The sequence below is a fragment of the Protomyctophum bolini genome, assembly GCF_963924005.1.
Source record: "Protomyctophum bolini genome assembly, chromosome: 21".
Taxonomy (NCBI): Eukaryota; Metazoa; Chordata; class Actinopteri; order Myctophiformes; family Myctophidae; genus Protomyctophum; species Protomyctophum bolini.
Window position 1 is genome coordinate 8,960,640 of NC_137882.1, and position 19,587 is coordinate 8,980,226.

The 19,587-nt window shown below is 42.0% G+C and overlaps 1 protein-coding gene across 2 annotated transcripts; it reads right to left on the reverse strand.

Moving 5' to 3' along the window:
- Positions 1-1,294: 1,294 nt before the first annotated feature.
- qtrt2 (queuine tRNA-ribosyltransferase accessory subunit 2) lies at positions 1,295-18,759 on the reverse strand. Of its 2 annotated transcripts, none has more exons than XM_080794208.1 (9): positions 18,727-18,759; positions 17,745-17,955; positions 16,097-16,152; positions 13,014-13,090; positions 11,531-11,740; positions 10,717-10,916; positions 9,231-9,382; positions 4,091-4,202; positions 1,295-3,351 (listed from the first exon to the last, which is right to left on the reverse strand). In XM_080794208.1, the coding sequence occupies exons 2-9, from the start codon at positions 17,945-17,947 to the stop codon at positions 3,099-3,101; spliced, it is 1,263 nt and encodes a 420-aa protein (XP_080650334.1). In that variant the 5' UTR covers positions 17,948-17,955; positions 18,727-18,759; the 3' UTR covers positions 1,295-3,098. The 2 variants fall into 2 exon arrangements, with proteins under 2 accessions (XP_080650334.1, XP_080650333.1); XM_080794207.1 differs by having other exon boundaries at positions 9,213-9,382.
- Positions 18,760-19,587: the final 828 nt, after the last annotated feature.

Consider the following 19,587-nt stretch of genomic DNA (forward strand, 5'->3'; position numbering starts at 1 on the left):
CATTAATATTATTATATTATTGATATAATTTAGAGATTCAACATGAACTATTTGGATACTTCTCTCTCTCGTTCTCTTTGCAACTGCAACGCTCTCTGAATCTGAACTAAAGATTCAACTTGATTGATATACTATACTTATCGGTGTCAGCGTGTCCAATTCTTTCAGGGTCTTTCAACCTCTATTTTTCATAAGGTTGAATCTTTTCATATCTTGGGTAAAGGTTAAAGGTTTTGAAACTTTCATGTAAATTGACTAAGGTTGGGTTTCTGGTGTTTGCTAACATTTCAAAGCCATTATTTAATTAGCTGTCTCGACAACCATCCATATTTAAAGAGTAACACTTGGTCCTGACTTTAACTGCATTAAATGTATTTTATTGCTTTTTGACTGTGTTGTGTTTTCTCCTCTTGTCACTTATAAGGAAATAAGTCTTCTGGCTTTTTTTGTGTCATTCATTTGACCAAAATGCGCAATCAGTTGTTGCCATATGCTGTTGTCAGTCAATAGAAAGAAATAATCAATGTTTCAGTATACACATACACACTGTACATCATTGTAACATCAATTCATGTGTCCATACATGTGCCAACAAATCCACACAATACTACTACACTTGTCCTGAAAACACAATCTACTTTTGCCATACTGAACACAGTAATTGGGTGATAAATTCTGACTGTTTACAGCAATACTATCTATCTCTTTACTTCCACTTGTACCCGATGCAGTGCTCTCTGAATGACCCCACCACAATGACCACACACACACACACACACACACACACACACACACACACACACACGCACACGCACACGCACACGCACACACACACACACACACACACACACACACACACACACAGAGCAATACTCTCTATAATGCTGTGTGCGGCTGTGCGCACACAGAAGCAAGCACACACATTCCATGAATCCATGAATTGAATCAAACTGAGTCTCCACTGTCTATGCCTAGTATGCCATTGCCTACAGTATATTGATTGACTATATTATCGTGGGGAATGCTGTTCTTGACTGAAATTATGCAATAGTATATTCTAATGCAGTCAACAGTATTCTTCCTTAAAAGAAAAAAAGAACAGACAGGAAGGGACCATCCCATCACCTCTGTATGAATGCATAGATAGAAAAACAGAACAGACAGGAAGGGACCATCCCATCACCTCTGTATGAACGCATAGATAGTTTTCCATTATATGCCAGTTGCTTCCATGTACAGTATGTGCGTGAGTGCATGCATGTTTGCACAAGTAAAGATTACTTCACCAGGTAAAAAAATCTAACATTTCAATTTATTACACATTCTTTCTTAAAAGAACAAGTGATGATAAACCGAGTTGGAACAAAAACATGATCAATCCTGAAGACAAAAAGCAAAGATTGTATAAATCGATAAAGCATGAACGGCACATTAAATGGTAGCGTCCACCTAGTCTCTGTGGAAAAAGGCACAAGCGTAGCGTAAAAAAAAAACCCTCACTGGATACATGGTGAGTCACCTGTGGTGATGACTGGGTAACACATTTCACAGAAAGGCTTTTCTGTTGTCCGGGCAGACAGAACATGATCGATCTGTTTGCACTCGCTCCGCCGTCCTAGACATACTGGTATGTTAATGAGTCACATTAGTCATCCGCTGACCTGGAACTAGACCATGTTAACAGGCACAGAAGGACACAGTCGTGATTTATCCTCCGTTTCCAATCCTCCTCCTCCTTTGTATAGGTGGAATGCTCTCTCAAACACCCTCAGCCTCTCTCTTTCGCTCTTTTTTCCCCTGTATGTGACTCCTCCCTTCTAATCCTCAGTCCGTCACCTGCCATGGATTCTGTCTCCCTGTCATTTGCTAGAATCAATAAGATAGGTTCAAGGAAAGGACCTGGATGGATATCAAGGGACAGAAATAGCGCCGGTTTGACATCCTCATCATCCCCTTTCTTTTAGATACCCTTCACCCACCTCGTCTCCTGACCTTTTCCTCAGGAGCCTAGCTATACAGCAAGTATGGACTGTATGGATTGGCCCTGCGTCAAACAACTCAATTTCTCGGAGAATAACCTCTGGCCATTCTCCCCCCCCCCCTGCAGGCAGTCAGAGTGTTAGCTCTGGTCCATAGCTCTAATGCGTTGCATTTAGAGCTATGTTACTCTCGACTTCCGCCGATCGCAAGAATGCAGACCAGCCTCTCGTCTTTAGCGTAAATAAAATAAAGTTTTTGCTACTCATCAAAACAAAGGCGGGTTGTGTCATTAGAAAGCCTACTTTCCTTAGTGGGAGCACTCTGAGCCCCCCACCACACGTATAAACGGTACTTTTTGGCCAGAAAGGGATTTTTTTCACCGGAAACAGTGGAAATAAAATCTCCTTTTGGCCAAAAAGTACCATATGCATTTAATTGTATCTGTAATAACTATTACAACAGAATGGTTCAGTTCTGAGAGCGGTTTGCAAGATGGCCATGCCTGTTTGGACTTTGGAGTGGGCCGGGCTTGTTCTGGAGAACTGCTGAACCGATGGACTTCTACACTCAACATTGTCAACAATGCACTTCCTTGCAATACACCTGCCATGGGTGAAGTTGATTGAATGTTGATTGAACAGTTCTCAAGACATGCCTAGGACAAACAGTTTCCTGGAATGTATAGATAGATAACAATACAAATAAAACACTAAAGTTGAACTTGAAGTGGAAGACAGTGTACTTAGTTTGAGCCTCTGGCAGAGTGAGTCAAGTAGTCCAATGACTTTCAGAGGAGAAGCATTATTACAAAGTGCACCCTCCATTTCTCCATCTGAAATCCCTATAGCCAAATTCCAATACCCCAAATCTCGGCCACTCGCTCACTCGCACTCCGAACATAAATCATTGCAGTTTGTTCATTAGCAGAGTTCAACCTAGCGGTATTTAGTCCACGTATTTAAACACCTCCATGTAAGTTTTGTGAAGTCCACAAGATGGTCACATATTTCAGCAGGTCACCAATTTCACCACAACTTTCCATGCTGGAGTGACCGAGTGTGAGTGAGTGAGTGGCAGAGATTTTGGGTATTGGAATTTGGCTTATGGGATTATTCGTGCTAGTCTTTAGCTGGCGTGTCCGTACCTCTCTGTCCCAGCACTCTCTTCTTGAGTAGGTCCAGTTTATCGGTGGCCAGAGCCTCTCTCAGGGCCCTGAAGAATGCGTGGTAGTGGGCCGTGTTGTGGAGCATGAGCAGCACTCCTGCCAGGAGCTCATTGGTCACCAGGAGGTGGTGCAGATACGCCCTCTTGTGGTTTCTGCAGCAGTAGCAGCCACACCCTTCCACCAGGGGCCTGAAGTCCTCCCGGTATCTGGACAGAAAGACAGGCAGGGCAGAGGCAAAGTCAGTTACGGAGTAACAAAGGTCAACAGAACACTTACATTGTAGCCTAAATGCCAGGACCGCTATGCCAGTGGTCCTGGCCCACAACTTTTACTATTCAGGATTTGCGCCGCATTTCAACCTTGTGGATCTGCTACTTGGACACTGTATTATGGATCAAGGCATTCATTAAAATAAAAAGAAAAGAAAAAAAGAAATCACACTCGTGTGAAGTGAGGGGCGCTCTTATCATCATACATCACATTCGTACTCAGCCAATCAGCTGAGCAAATTACGTGCTCAAATGGACAGACACATACACACAAAGCTGTGCATACTGCATAGAGGGGCTAGCGCCCCTCAAAAAACACAAAATGTAAAAATATGCCGATTCGGGAGGCAGCCTTTTTTCCGACAGCATTCTAGCCGACGGGGCAACGATCCGATCCGCAGCGGGGGGACATTCGCTGCGATGCGAAAAAGCGATGGTCCGACATGCGCTGCTCCCGTGCTTGCGGTTAGGGTTAGGTTAGGATTGAGGTTTCGGATCAATATGCTGTCGGAAAAAAGACCTGCACCCGCAGATTCAGCAAAAACATTTGCACTATATAGCAACGATATATATATACTGTAGCAACATACGTTTTTCAGAAAACTGTTAGGATTTAGAAGGTATTTGTAGAAAAAGAATCGCTGCAAATCACCAGTTATATTTTAACGTGACAAACCTCTTGTCATTCAGGTTGATCTCAAAGGGAGTCATCAGCTGTGCTTGGTCTTCAGTGTCAACAGCCCCGTTCTCTTGTGACTCCCCTACAGTGTCTATCTCTTCATTCAGCTCTGCCAACAGACACATTATAGTCACATCAATGCAACAATCCGTAAACACCCAGCGCAATCTCATCCCCTGCTAAACAGAAATATTTTCCCAAAATGATATCACACTTAAGGTGGCCTTACACTAGTCGATTATTTTATGCAGCACACACTACACGGTTTTAAAACTCGGGCGCAGCACACCCAAGGATTCTCGGCCCCGAGGGTGTGGAGAGGAGAGGGGAGGGGAGGGGAGGAGGAGAGGGGAGGGGAGGAGGAGAGGAGAGGGGACGAGGAGCGGGGGGTTGCGAGGGCAGAGCAAATATCAAACATTCTTCATGTTGATCGGGCTGATCCCGATCGCGTTGTGAGCGGCCCCGAGCAGATCGGAGGGATTACGATTGGATCTTTTATACACTCACACTAGACGATAATTAATGCCCGAGAATCACTCCCGATTGAGTCGGGCACCCCCCCCCCCGATTATCGGCTAGTGTAAGGCCACCTTTAAGAAGACGGGGGGGACCAAAGATACAACCCTCAATCCCCCGCTACTTACATTCAAGTCAGGTTAACTTAAAGGACGACTTCAGCCACTTTCAACCTATTTTCATATAATTGGTCCTCATTATACTATGGTACAATTTTTGTGAATGAAACGGCAGGCAGAAAAAAATAAAAAAAATAAATGGTACCATATTATAATGAGCATTAGTGAGGACCAATTATATGTGGCCAAATTTGACTGAGAGACTGCCATTGGATTTTTTTTATTTAAAAATGTTCACGTCATATGAAAGCAGGGAATCATAGCTTCAAATTGACATATTGGTTGTTTAGTTTGACCCACAGGTTTTGGACTGGCTTATAGAGTAACAGCGAGTTGAGAAAACAGGCTTGAAAGGTTCACTTTTGTGGACTCAACATTACACCAAGCTACATGTTTAAGCATTTATTTCATACAGTATTTACATGTCTATTTCAGCTCTGACACTTATTTCAGACGTATGTGAAGAGTGTGCATGTGCTATAAACTCATTTTGGATAAAAAAAGAGTTTTCTCCTCTGGTGAAAAGCTGGAGGTTGCACGATGGCAGGCTCTCAGTCAAACACGGTCACATATGAAGACTGGCTCAGGTAGTCCTTTAATAGGATGCCTGGACAATAACACTTGTATGCCTTACTTGCCCTATACAACTATAATAAAAAATATAAAATACCTTAAACATTGTATTTATCTTAGAAATGGTTCATCTTTCACTAAATAGAGAAAACTCCTGTCGCAAGTTGAACGTTTCGGTATAAATTTACGACCTTCATCAGGTATCCCAGAGACCTGATGAAGGTCGTAATAGACGGAAACGTTGTAACTCCAGTAGCATAATAAACTATACTGCTATAAGTGAAGACAGTGTGCGGGACTTCCATTTCTCTCAATTAAAAATATTGCTTTAATGCTCATATTAAACTTAGAAAGCATTACGTTGTTTTCAACTTCCAACGCGAGTGGCCCATATTGAAAAATGTACTATTTCAAAGATAAATAAAATATTTAATTTCTAGGTTTTTTTTAATAGAGAGAAAGTATAATTTATTAAGGCATATTGGCCAGGGATCTTTATAAGAGTTGTCAACTACAAAGACATAAAGGAGGAGGGAGAGAGAAGCAATGAATACGAGATACAAGAACGCACATGGAGATGAAGGGGAATCGATCATTAAGCGGTGCAGTACAAGGGAATGGGAGATAAGAATGAGTCCAAAAAAAGGGAAAAGCGTGAATTAAACATGAGAAAGTGAAGAGGAGGGGGAGTGCATTGAGCAATGTAGACCAGTGGTTTTCAAACATGTTCTTACGTAAGAATTAAGAGTTTTTGTTGGTCATCCGCCAGAGGATCTTGAGCCACTACTGCTATACTAAGATCTATTAGAACAATACAGTATGTACTCCTTCCGATATAGACATCTGGAGGTGCCGCAGCTTAGAGAAAAAGTCCTAAAACCGCCCATCCAAACTTCGGAACGACGTAAATTTGTAGCACATCCCTTTCACATCCCCGCTTCCGAAGAAAAGTTCAGACGTCGGATGTATTGCGCTTTAGCTGGTCGCCTAAACGAGAGCTAGTCTTTCAATAACAATATACATGAACAAAAATAGAAAACAATAAAACATACATTCTTTACATGTATTACACACAAAAAAAAGCAGCTCACGTTATTTATCACCGAAGAAAATAGATGAAAAAACAATATAAATAAAAAACACGGATAGATGGCGAGAAGGAAGAGTGAAAAGTGAGAGCATGGAAATGAGAGCGAGGAGGCGTGCAGCCAAAAAGAGAGAGAAGGCAGGTGTGTTAGCATATGGTCTGCTGTGTTGGTATAGAGACTGATTAGTCTCCAGCCCACAGGGTCTTCTAATTGGCCGAAGAGGGGACTCTCTCGTCTGGGTTGGCTGGTTGCTAGAGCGCTGTTCTCACCTCGAATGAACTTCATCACACTCTCTGATTAGCATCGTCTGACATCAGAGAGTCACTGAACTTCACTTTGTCACATGACTTTAAAAATAACTTTCTTTGCGTTTAAAAAAAAAGAAATCAGACAGAGGCCACAGAGGACACTGTCATTGCCTTCCAGATAGCACACTAATAATGATGTTTCTCTCTGCTTGTTTTGCTGGGGAGAACGAACAGAGTCCAGGGCAAGCTTTAAACGCTAGTAGCTACCTCCTGATTGAAAAGATGCCACGACTCTCACTGCATTGATTTGATTTTCACCAGTAGACTTTCTTTCAAACCAATTATGTGAGCTGACCGAGGCAAGTGAAGAGTCGAGGGTCACCACCAGGCCAGAACTGGTGGTAGACATTTTCGTCAAAATTAGATTTTTTTGCCCGAGGACAAACTGGTCAATACCAGAAACCATAGGCAGAGAATCTTCACGGAAACTTACTTTGTGCAGTGGTTAAAAAGACAAAAAAGAAATCACAATACACGACTAGAACTGCACTCTGTTAGAGCACCCCCTGCCCTTTTCCCTCTGGACAAAGGTGCCCTTTTGGAAAAAATAAAAAGGGTTTTTCTGTTACAGTGTACAGTATATGGACCATGGTGACATTGTCCAATTCTTGATAAAAAAGCTTCTAATATATTATTTAGGCCCCAAAATCTATAAATCTCACACTATTAAGGCAACCGGCCGGTTCCACGCGCTGCACAAGGTGCCCTTTTTTCACTTGAGCACCTGCCCCTCTAAATGTCTGTGCACACTTGTACTCACCCAATAATTAACTTTGGGGTCAGCTAATTGTCCTCTAGTTTCATATGGAATTTGACATTAATAGCAGAAAACGCGCATTTAATAAAATGTCCACTTTCCCACGAGACAGAAAGTAATACTGTATCTCTCACTCTCACACACACACACACACACACACACACACACACACACACACACACACACACACACACACACACACACACACACACACACACACACACACACACACACACACACACACACACACACACACACACACACACACACACACACAATTACGGTTTAAAAATATACTTCCCCTCCACACCCACTTTAAGCATGAACCTCACCTCACACACTACCAGCATACTCAAACACTGAATGTTCATTGTTACACATCAAGGGATTGTTTATGACAGATTATATAGTTTATTAAATCATGGCTTTCAGTCATGCATGTAAATACTGTACGGACAGATTTGTTTGTCAGAGATAGTTATATTGAGAGGCAATAGTTTAGTGGCTAATACCAGGGGCGGAAAACAGTACCCAGTACAGGGGGTGCGGAGTGGGGGCCCGGCATGTCAGATGATCAGGATCACACAGCGTTACAGTCACGACACGACATAGAGACCTTTACTCGGTCGCACTTTGCAAGTCAGGCATTGATTGGGCCCATTCAAAGCATTTGTAGCAGGGTGCTACAAATGTCCATCTACATCCTGTAAATTCACTTAAGAAATAAAACTAGTGTTGATGACTAATCAAGTATCACGCAGCACGCTGGTAAAATCATCATCAACAGCTGACCAAAAAAACCTTTACCGGGTAGGCTACAGTACAGTACAGTACAGTACAGTACAGTACAGTACAGTACAGTACAGTACAGTACCGTTACTGTCACTGCCTGCAAGGATCTGCTTGGAACTGTTTGGCCGACGTGTCGTTTCTTATAAAGTTTTTAGTTCATTGAAGTGGGTCCACCATGCACTGTACTGTAGGCTACGTTGTGCAAATTGAATTTGTGTGAGAGCAAACTTGCGTGACACGCAGTTGCAGGGATATGTTTGCTTTAAAGTGTCGCCGTCAATGGGTTATTAACTTATTGCACCATAATGCATCATATGGGTCTTGCTGTGCACACAACACAGACCCTTGGGAGGGGATACTTGTTAAAGTGTTCCTTGTGTGCTTCAACTCAAATGCTTTGTCAACAAAACTTGGCCCGGCAGCTATCAAAATGAATGTCTGAAAAGCAATTTCTCTCTATAAAAGTTGGTTCTGCAGATTGTCAAAATGAGGGATTGTGGCATTAGATATACAGTACGTGTACAGTATGCCTGTGAGCAGTGAAGGGAGATTGACAGAAGTTTAAATGGGGCATTGTGCAGATTTGAATGTCATTGTCATTCCCTGACAAGCTCTGTACACTGAACAATACTCTAGAGGTCTACAGAGTACTATACACTGCACTCAACTGTATATATTGAAATTGTATACATAAAGTAGACATATAGTCATATACACTTATTTCTTATGGTGGGTTGTCGCTTTTTATTTGGCCCATCTATGCATAACACCAGATGTACCAGTTCCACATTTGTGTATCAAACTCCACTTGCACACTCACCAATTGCTCAGCAGATCAACATGTTACCGCCCCAAAGGCCATGTTAATAGGCATCAGTAACCAAACCGTTCTACGTCAGAGTCTGTCAGCTATTAGCTGCTCTATCATGTCACTTCATATCATGTCAGAACACAGATGTACCACACCTGTAGGTGGCGCTCTACCTGCACGCTCCGGGTCTGAGGAGATGTCGAAGTGGAACCAGAGAGCACAGCCTCGCTCTGTCACCTGGAACGGGAAGAAGCTCTCGAACAGGTCCACCCCCGCTTCTGCACATGCCAGTACCTCGTCAGGTCTCCCCACTCCCTGGAGCAGCCTACGTACATGACACACAGCAAGCACAGGGATCAAACGGCATCAAAAATAATAATAATAGATCCGCGTCGTGGTCACGGACACGGTAGAACATAACACTGCGGAGAGAACACATGTTTGACTGATTACTCGTCACTCTCGTGGTGTTTCCCCCTCTCCCTGGTTCCATAAGGAACATGTCTTATCGTCAAGTAAGATGTAAACATTGAGAACTGTTTTGACGTGAGGGGAGGGGGCTATCAGAACAGCCGAACATTTTCTAACGGCGAATAATAATAATACCGCCGTCGATCCAGAGCCATAGAGTACAATAGTTGTCAAAGAGTCAAAGATAGGAGAGATGGAAGATGGTGTACTGCAGTGACAGTGTACACAGTACACACCAGTGTCACTGACAAGCAAACTTACGAACTACAGACTGGCAGCCAAGTAGCCTAGCATCCTACTAGCCAGGCAGGAAGATGGCTCCAAAATAAGCCAAAATCCTACCGAACGTGTCACTACACAGATTATCCTTCACCTTCAGATGAAGGGTTAGGGACAGTAGTGTCCTCCAATGAAATGCCACCGAGGAAAGAAGGTGGATGTTGCGATGGCTTCGAGGGGAATTAGCCACCATAATGGGAGTAAGGTGATGGTGGGCAGGGAGTGTGGATCAAAGAATGGAACGACAGGGGGCCAATAAATCAGTTCTGGGCTTCTGGCAGTCTCTAGGTCAAGCCGAGAAGGAGAATAATGACAGTACCGACACGGTATGAACGGGAGGTGTTGCACCACATGGCAAAAAGAGCACAACAGTAATGTAGGGCGTCTCTGTGCGATTGAGCCTAATTGGCTGGGCTGGTCCCCCGTAAAGGACACAGCTGTTTTCTGAATTAGATTATTATTGAGGTGAGGACAGAACATAGATGACCACAGCTGTACCAGAGTGTGACAATATTATGGCATGCTCGGTTGGTCTTATTCTGGTTAACTCATCCACCGCAAAATGGCAGTAGCAATAGTTCAGCACAGGCCACGATAGATTTGTTCTTTTTTTTTGTAAAGATCTGTAAGATTTGTCTTAAATCATGATTATAATGTTATCAATTTAAGCCCCTTTAAGGGAAAATAAATGATGATGAAAGCTAAAAGTACGTGTCAAGTGTGTTGTCTATAAATAACAAGGCTAAAAATAAAAATAGAATCCACACACTGGTATCGAAGCTCCACTTAATTGTTCTCACATTATTAAAAACTAGAGATGTTTAATAATGAAATAGACTGTAATTAACTGTGTAAAAAAAATAGAGAGAGAGAGAGAGAGAGAGAACAAAAACATAAGCAAATATCCACCTAGGTTTATCCTCCGGTAGCTCCTTGGCCACAGCACTGATGAGCTGGCTCCTTAGAGCCTGGTCCATGGAGCCTGACTGGAGCCCGTCCAGGCAGAAACCTGCCACAGGCCTTTTGGCCGTTTCCTTGGCTGAGCGCAACCTTTCCTCCAGGATGTCGCCTCCCTCCACCACTCCAAAGACCTCCACCCCCTGTAGCTCCTGGCAACAATGGGAATCGATAGGTAATTAAATTGGACACGGTTCTTGTTTACAGGTGTATCACTTTAACAAATCCAACATGGAATCAATTGTGAACACAAGGCAATGGATAAGTAATGACATTTCGCCACATTTCATCTTCGTCACACTCAGATAAATGGTAAATGGTGCATAAAGCGCCTTTATCAAAAGCGCTTTACAATGTTCATTACAATCACTGACACACACTTTCACGCAGTGTTGGTGGAGGAATCCATGCAAGGCACACCGACCTGCTCATTGGGAGCAGTCAGGGGTTAAGTGGTTCAAGGACAATGGCTTCATGCTATCAGTATGAGTCAATCCGCCGTGCTCATTTTGGAATTGGAACACAGTTCTTATACAACGCAATATTAACCCATTTTGGTGTTTATAGCATTATGTTATACTTTAGCTATTGAAAAATAGCAGATCTACAAGCTCATAGCACGCCACCGAGTGGTGCGCTACGAGCTTGTAGGTCTGCTATTTGTTTTTAATCGAAGAACGACTGACATAGAAACATAGCTTTTTCAGAAAACTGTCAGGATTAGAATCTGATTTCAGGTCAGAGACCAGTGGTCCGTTGTGTGTACCTGCATGTCGTGGTGCAACAGCAAACACTCGTCCAGGTGGGCTAGAGTTCGGTCCACTGACTTTCGGACCCTTTTACGAGAGGGACTGCACTGCCAGGTCTCTCCGTCTGCCATGCTCTGGTACCAATCCGGCAGCACTGCCTTCTGGAGCGCCATGAACCTGGCAACCGTCAGCTCCATGCGCCCACCACTCCCCCAGACAGACACCGTCTGGAATTAGACATTTACTTGAGTAAAAGTACAAAACGTATCAAAATGTACTTAAAAAAGTACCAAAAGCAGAAAGTAATCATTATGCAGTTAAGTTTTCAATGTATAAAAATAATGAAAATCGACGAACTCAAAATGCGTCGCATAATGACGCGTTCAGAGTTTGTAGATCGGCCATTTTCAAAAAGGCTGAAATGTATATAGGACTGAAGTGGTTACCATATGTTTTGTAATAATCATCGAATTCTACAAAGTAAGATTTTGATGAGTTGCATAAGGAGAAGAGACTGGAGCAGCACGGACATTTAGAGCCTTTTATTAGGTGCTAAATTATACAAAAAAAACAAGATTTTGATGACATTATAGAATTTGGGTACATTTCACAATTTTTCACATTGCTGCTCCAGTAACCAAGTGACCTTTAATTTAAAGCACATCTACTGCAGGCCAGGGGTGGGTAACTTTGACGATGAAGAGGGCCACATATTTCCACACTCACTCCAGAGGGCCACATTACATATTACTGTTGTAGCAAAAATAGCCGATCTACAAGCTCAAAACGTTTTGAGCTTGTAGATCAGTAGATTTAGCTATATTTGAACTGAAATCTTTAATTATATTTTTCTATTGTCTGTGCCTGTCATATTGATGAGATGTTCTGTACAGCACTTTGGTACAATGATTTTCTTTTTTATGTGATTTGATTTGATTTTGATTTAAACGTTAGTCGTTCTGTATACTAGCACCTAATAAAAGGCTTTAAATGTCTGTGCTGCTCCAGTGTCCTCTCCTCCTTCTATAGTTATGTTAACTTTATTAACTAAATACAAATACATTGGACATAAAAAAAAAAGACAATAACATTTTAGTACTAGTCATTAAGTTACATAAGACTGAAGTAATTAAATCGGATCATGTTTGCATGGTTGGAATTGTAACAGCTGAAATCAATAATATATCAGTATTCTGATATTATTCTGAGGGTGGGGGCCATGTGGCCCATGTATGATCTACTGTATGCCTAAAAGCAATGTTCCCATTGGTCCATGTTTTGATGCCAAAATGTGAAAAGCAGCAACTAAAGTTTTCAAATAATTGTAGTGGGTCAAAAGTATAATACGTTGCCTCTGAGATGTAGTATAGTAGGAGTAACAGTGTTGAAAAGTGTACAAATATACTTAGTGACTTTTCCTCGCTGTATAAGAGAGTAAAAGGTCATATTTATGTGTGCATCTCTGTGTTGATGAATAAATATGTAGAGGTGACCCCTGACCTTGTTAGTGGTGTGGCCTGTAGGGCATTGTGTTGCAGGGTCATGCAGAGAGCAGTACACCACTGTATCATGAAGACCTGTGTGACCGAAAAACAAGAAAATACTATCAAAAACACTTCTCCCAACTCCCACACAGCTTATTCATCCTACCTATGTTTGCGTCTTGTTCCAAATACATTATTCCATCTGAAAAAGTCCTTCATTCAGCAGCAGCTTCCAACAAAACAACACCACAAGACGCTGACTGATTAAATAATCATCAATTATTTAATCAGAATTCAGGTGTCATATTTATTGGTAGCTATATTAGCTTAATATTGCTGTTAAATATAGTCTATAAGCCAATGCATCTCACTTGAATATGTTGGAGAAAAAAAAAACAGCGTTGGAATCTACGCAGCAACCAACTGTTCTTATGGAAACATATGGACTACATGCGCTCTGTGTGTGTGCGCCCATACGGAGAGAGAGAGAGAGACAAACGCAGAGACAAAATGATTTATTGAAACTCAAGATTTAGCATCGCTCTAGATTTAGTGTCGCTCTAGCGCACATCAAAGCCAGGAATTTTAGCACAACCCTCTCTGGTACCAAATTGGTGCATATCTAATATAAAGGTTTATACAGTATGCAAATAGACTTTACAAAGTGAGGTGGTGATTAAACTAAGCTGTGAACTTCAGACAAAGCCCAACTGTAAACACCTCACGTTTCCAAACTAGACAATCACAGCTCATTAGCCCCTGGAGCCAACAATTTAATAACTCTGTCCACGATGAAGTGCTTGGGATGGCAATTATATTTGTAATTTCAACTTTGGTTGCCTTGGGCAGCATACTGCTTTGAGGAGCAGTTACAATAGCATAGGTAAATGAGGTCATGCAGCTGGGGTATACTTTATAATATATTCCTCAAAAGAAAACCAGTTTGAGTTGGGCTCCTTATGCAGTGGCTCTACTCCGAGTCTCTCCCGTGTGACTGAACTTCTCACCCTATCTCTCTCTAAGGGAGATGCCAGCTACCCGTCGGAGAAAACTCATTTCGAGCGCTTGTATTCGTGACCTTATTCTTTCGGTCATGACCCACACTTCATGACTATAGGTGAGAGTAGGAACGAAGATTGCTCGGTAGACAGAGAGCTTTGCCTTCTGGCTCAACTCTCAGTTGTACAGTCTGGTTCAGTGACTGCAATACCGCCTTGCCGCTCCGATTCTCTGGCTGATCTCCTCCGTCCTATTACCAATTACATATAATGTTTGGGGTCCTTTACATGAAATATTGAGCACCACTGATATAGAAACATGGGTATTTCTGTCAGGATTTAGATTTTTTTATCAGGTTGAAATGGGTTAATAGATTACTCTGGTAACTAAACTGCCTCCCCCTGGCCAGCCGGGGCGCCTGATGGAGGGGAAAGGAACTGGTTGGAATAACGTGTTCCTTCCACGCGCTACGAAACTCCCCCCTGTCAGGTGTAAAGGAGCAACTTGGACACTCAGGCATGAAGGAAGCATGAGTTCAAGTCCGTTGCTCTCCCCTTGTCCCCCATATATGGGGACTAGGTTGGTGGAGGGTGTGTAGAGCCCAGGATCACATTAGATGATTGACACAGGGGTTGAAAAATGGGTTACAAAATCTCCAATGTTGAAGCACTCTGCCCTACTGGAACTGCAGGCGGACCCGTGGAGGAAACCCTGTAGCTGGGGTTTAACATTGAGCGCTCGTTTGCACTTCCGGATTTGACCACCAAAATGTGGTGGTCAAATGCGGAAGTAGATCGTTCTTCCGGGTGCATTGTTGTTCTGAAGTTTGAGTTCATGACTAAAGTGAGTATTACAATTAGTCAAGACTGCAGAGAGTAATATTATATGGCCTGATTGTGTTTCATGCTCCAACCTATGTGTCATGTGTTTATGTTATTGCCTGATATTTGGTTATTTCAACTATACCAGTGGTCTGCTGTAGCTACATTATTCAGCTATTTAATGGTAGCAGCCAGGATGTCAGCAGATATCAGACTGAGAAATGTGATATTTCTACATATAGATTTAATGTTTATAGTCGATATGTTTTTGTTATAAGCTGCAGTATGATTTGCTAATTAGCTATATTGTGATGTTTATGTTCCTTTTAGAAACCTACAACAATGCAACTTGTCTGACCTGCATTATGTTATTAAAACCCACCAAAGAGGACCTTGACTCCTGTACTTGTATTGGTACCCCTGAGGCGAAGCAGGGGAGTATCCAAACCCAGCTACAGTATAACCATCAACATACAGTCCTTACCCACAAACCCTCATTAACACTAATCATCGTACATCATTGTACATCGTCATCAAGAATGGTGGTTGCTCAGACATATGACGTAAAGTCTCCATCCATTATCTATGGCATTTAATGTTCGCGTTCAGACAAAATCCACTATAGCCGTTTATAGGAGGGGTTAGCTGCCCCTCTAAAGTGAGGGAACGAAAATCTACACTAATAGCTGAATATAGGAGGGGCTAGCACCATTCAAAAAGTAGGGATGTCCCGACTTTTTCCGTTTCCGATTCGATCCCGATACCACCATTTCTGTGTTAGGCCGATACCGATACCAGAGAATAATATTTATAATAATACAAAAAGAAAAAAAGATCTTATTTTGAAGTCCACCAACCGGGAATAGTGTTTATAGCTATCATATATATCTCGTATTGTGTTTATGGCAGACTCCTCACTCAATGTGCACTTGCAGTTTGGGCAACTCCAAAGCAAACTCCACATGCCCCAACATTTCATTCACCTGCCATAGTGTCAACCCCTTACCCCTGTGTTGGATCTCTGCTAAGGCTGGCATATTCACCGATACAGATATGACCCGATATGACCAAATAAGGGCAGCTCCGATACTTTTCAGATACCGATACAGTATGGGGACATCTCTATCAAAAAGGATATATGAAGGATAGAGCATACCTACCCCAAACCTAGTTAATATTCAAACAATGTTGTATTATTACAATTATATCTCCTCTAGTGATTTACAGTATTATACCGGTAAATTAAACATAATCCTATTGGAGCGTGTGCTTGAATTACCTGAAAATGTCCTGAATCCATTCTTGAACTCCTCCAATACTTCCTGGTGTTCTGCTCTGGAGGAGAGGAAATAGAGACAAAAAAAATGTAAGGGAGAAGGACTCAGCTATGCATGACAACACATGGGAATACATGCTATACACATACAGTACAGCATGTATTTTACGGACTTACGTACAGAGGTTCTGTGCATTTTTTAGTAATAATAATAATAATAATAATAAACTTTATTTGTATAGCACCTTTCATACATAAATGTAGCTCAAAGTGCTTCACAGGGCAAAAATAGAATACAATAAAACATAAGTAGTTAAAATGATAAAACAATGGCAAAGAACAAAATTGAATATAAGAACATAAAATAAATAAAAATAAATAAAAACAAATAAAAACAAATAAAAACAAATAAAAAATTATAAAAACACCACATGCAGCAAATCAGTCAGGGCAGGGTAGGAACGTGCAAATTAAAACTCAATTAAAAGCAATGTTGTAGAAGTGGGTCTTGAGCTGAGCTTTAAAAATGTCTACAGAGGCTGCCTGACGAAGGTACAGTGGGAGCTTGTTCCATGCCGACGGCCCATAGAAGCAAAAAGCTTATTTTTTTGTTGCCATTTTTTTTGGCAACGCGAGCAGGCCAGCAGTGGAAGACCTTACGGGGCGGTTTGGGACATATTTAGGCAGGCAGTCAAGTAGGTAGGAAGGTGCGAGACCATTGAGAGCTTTATAGACAAGTAAAAGAATTTTAAAATCAATCCTAAAAACAACCGGAAGCCAGTGCAGTGATGCCAAAACTGCAATATTTCTAAGGTGAAAAAAGGCAATCTTGGTAACATGATTAATGTGAGAATTAAAATTCAATTCAGAATCAATAATAACCCCCAGGTTCTGTTACTTTCTACAGTCAGGTTACCAAGTCTGCTTATTATTGATTGTTTCTGCTCACTAGTAGTGGCTCCTGGCACATTTTTCAAGGAAGGAGAATATTTCTCCTTCCTTGAAAAATGTGCCAGGAGCCACTACTATATACAGCCACTACTGTATATCTTATAAAAAATGCACAGAACCGCTGTCGGGCAGAAACAAACTTTTCTTTTAGTTTTTCGTAGATTAATGCCCTAATAAGCTAATTGTTCATCCTACAGCAGCGCGAAGCAACGCTTTTTGAGCTTGTAGATCTGAGGCGAATATCAGGTCCAATTCCTCATGGGGGCCGGGGCCCCCTGGCCCCACAGACTCTACGTCTCTACACTCTACGTGTTCCTCATGGGGGCCGGGGCCCCCTGGCCCCACAGACTCTACGTCTCTACACTCTACGTGTTTTTATCAGGTCCAATTCCTCATGGGGGCCGGGGCCCCCTGGCCCCACAGACTCTACACTCTACGTGTTCCTCATGGGGGCCGGGGCCCCCTGGCCCCACAGACTCTACGTCTCTACACTCTACGTGTTTTTCATTCATTTACACTAAGCAGTCATGGAACCACTGAAGTGAGTCATTGGCATTGACTGTGAGGGATAGAGATTTGGACATCAAAAATAAATATTGTTTGGCAAAATTTGATTCTAGGAGCAACATGTAGAGAAGAAAACACACAAAGACACACACACACACACACACACACACAAAATGGGGTGCTGAGTGCTTACATTGTGGACAGGGTGAGCTGAGTGACAGAGGGCAGATTGGGCAGGGTGTGTAGGGTGTCCTGTGTGAGGTGAGGCACTGTCCCGCAGCGTGTGTACAGTAAACATCCAGGGACCTCCAGAGAGTGCTGCCCAGCCCTGCCCAGTCCTGTCAGAACACCAAGCCGGCATCCACCGTGAATCACACGGGACAGTTCCAGTTTCATCCTGCTGTCTGAAACACATGAAGCACTGATTTATTGATTGATTTAATACTTTAATTTAATTATAAAGAACAGAGGTATACAGTTATACAATAATGCTAAAAGGATAACACAAAAAGCCCCTGGGGGCTTGTTTCCATTGTGGTCCCTATGTATTCAATTCATCAAGACATAAAAAGACATACAGTACAATACTATACAAGATATCAGATCTCGTGAATTGATTGATTGATTAATTCATTCATTCAGATTGAATATTTTATTAGCAGAAAAGATTTGCCGTAAAGTACCCAAGAAAGCCTATGGCTTGTTTCCAATACAGGAGCACTGGAGCAATGATAATATATTTCCATGAAAAACAGGGGGGAGTTATTTATTTTGACAAGCTAGCTAGGAGACTTGTCTATAGGACCATGCAGTTGCAGATTTCAGACGTGCTCTCTTATGACGGTTTTGAAGTTGCACCTTTTGCACAGAACCAATGCAGAGCTCAACCAATGCAGCTACAGTTTAGCTGCGCGATTACAATACAACGGTATGTTGTTACAATGAGTCGTTACAACAACGTCCACTCCTGGCTGTTACAATGCATGGCCCAAATGTGCTTGAATTTAGCCACGTTAGTTTCACAATCACGTGCTATATGCTTAGCTTCGTGTGCTCTTGATACAGACATTATGGCCCTTTGAGGGGTTTGAATAACAATTCAAAATTATGTTTAAGAATGTACATTTATTTAAAATATTTTAAAAATGTCAGATTTTAGTATCTTTTTCACTTACCATCAAACCTTGCAGTGCCTGCTGTTGGTAAAAGATGAAGCAGAACCCCAACTACGTGTCGCGAAAATACTACGTCACTGTCGTTGCCTCTGGAAAAGAAACAGCTGTTCGTGTGTCATGAATGATCATCATGTTAATTTAATTGAAACAATTTCTGTCTACTGACGGCCTGCTATATAAAAAAAATACTGTCATTTAGTATCGTAAAATAGTTCTTTGAACTGTGTTTTTACCATAGAAACCTTTTTATTCTTATTTTACGGAGGCACTCTCGGGCAGAGGAGGGGCAACAAAGTCTGTTACCATAGTTACCAAAGAGACGCTTTAGGTGTATATCAATGCTTTCGGGACTTGTAGTGCAGACACGTGCTTGATTAGAGCGACCCGGTATAGAGCGCCGCAGTGACGTCAGAGCCAGACCCAGAAGTAAAAATCCCATTCACCTGGACCATAGGGAATTCTCGTATCAGCCATAATATCGTAACAATTCCATGTACACTTACCATTGTGGTCGTGGTTGTAAAATGGTTCTATATGCTCCTGTAGAAACCCCAAGCATGCATGCTATCACTCTAGTTTTAGTAAAAACGATCTTTATGCGCGACCTCACGGAGAAGTACTTCATTACCCAGAATGCTAAAGTCCAAACATCCGGTGATGTCGACGTCTGTGATTGGTGGAGGTTGCGGTTTCCGTGGAAATCGTTACTGCCCCCTGTTGACCCGCCATATTAGAACACTAGTATTCTAATACCGTTTACAGGTATACGTTCAGGTACAATGATTTCTTTATCGAATATGTTACGGTATTTTAAAAATGAAGAAAAGAGTGTCCGCCGCGGTGAAAACCACTATGAGTCTG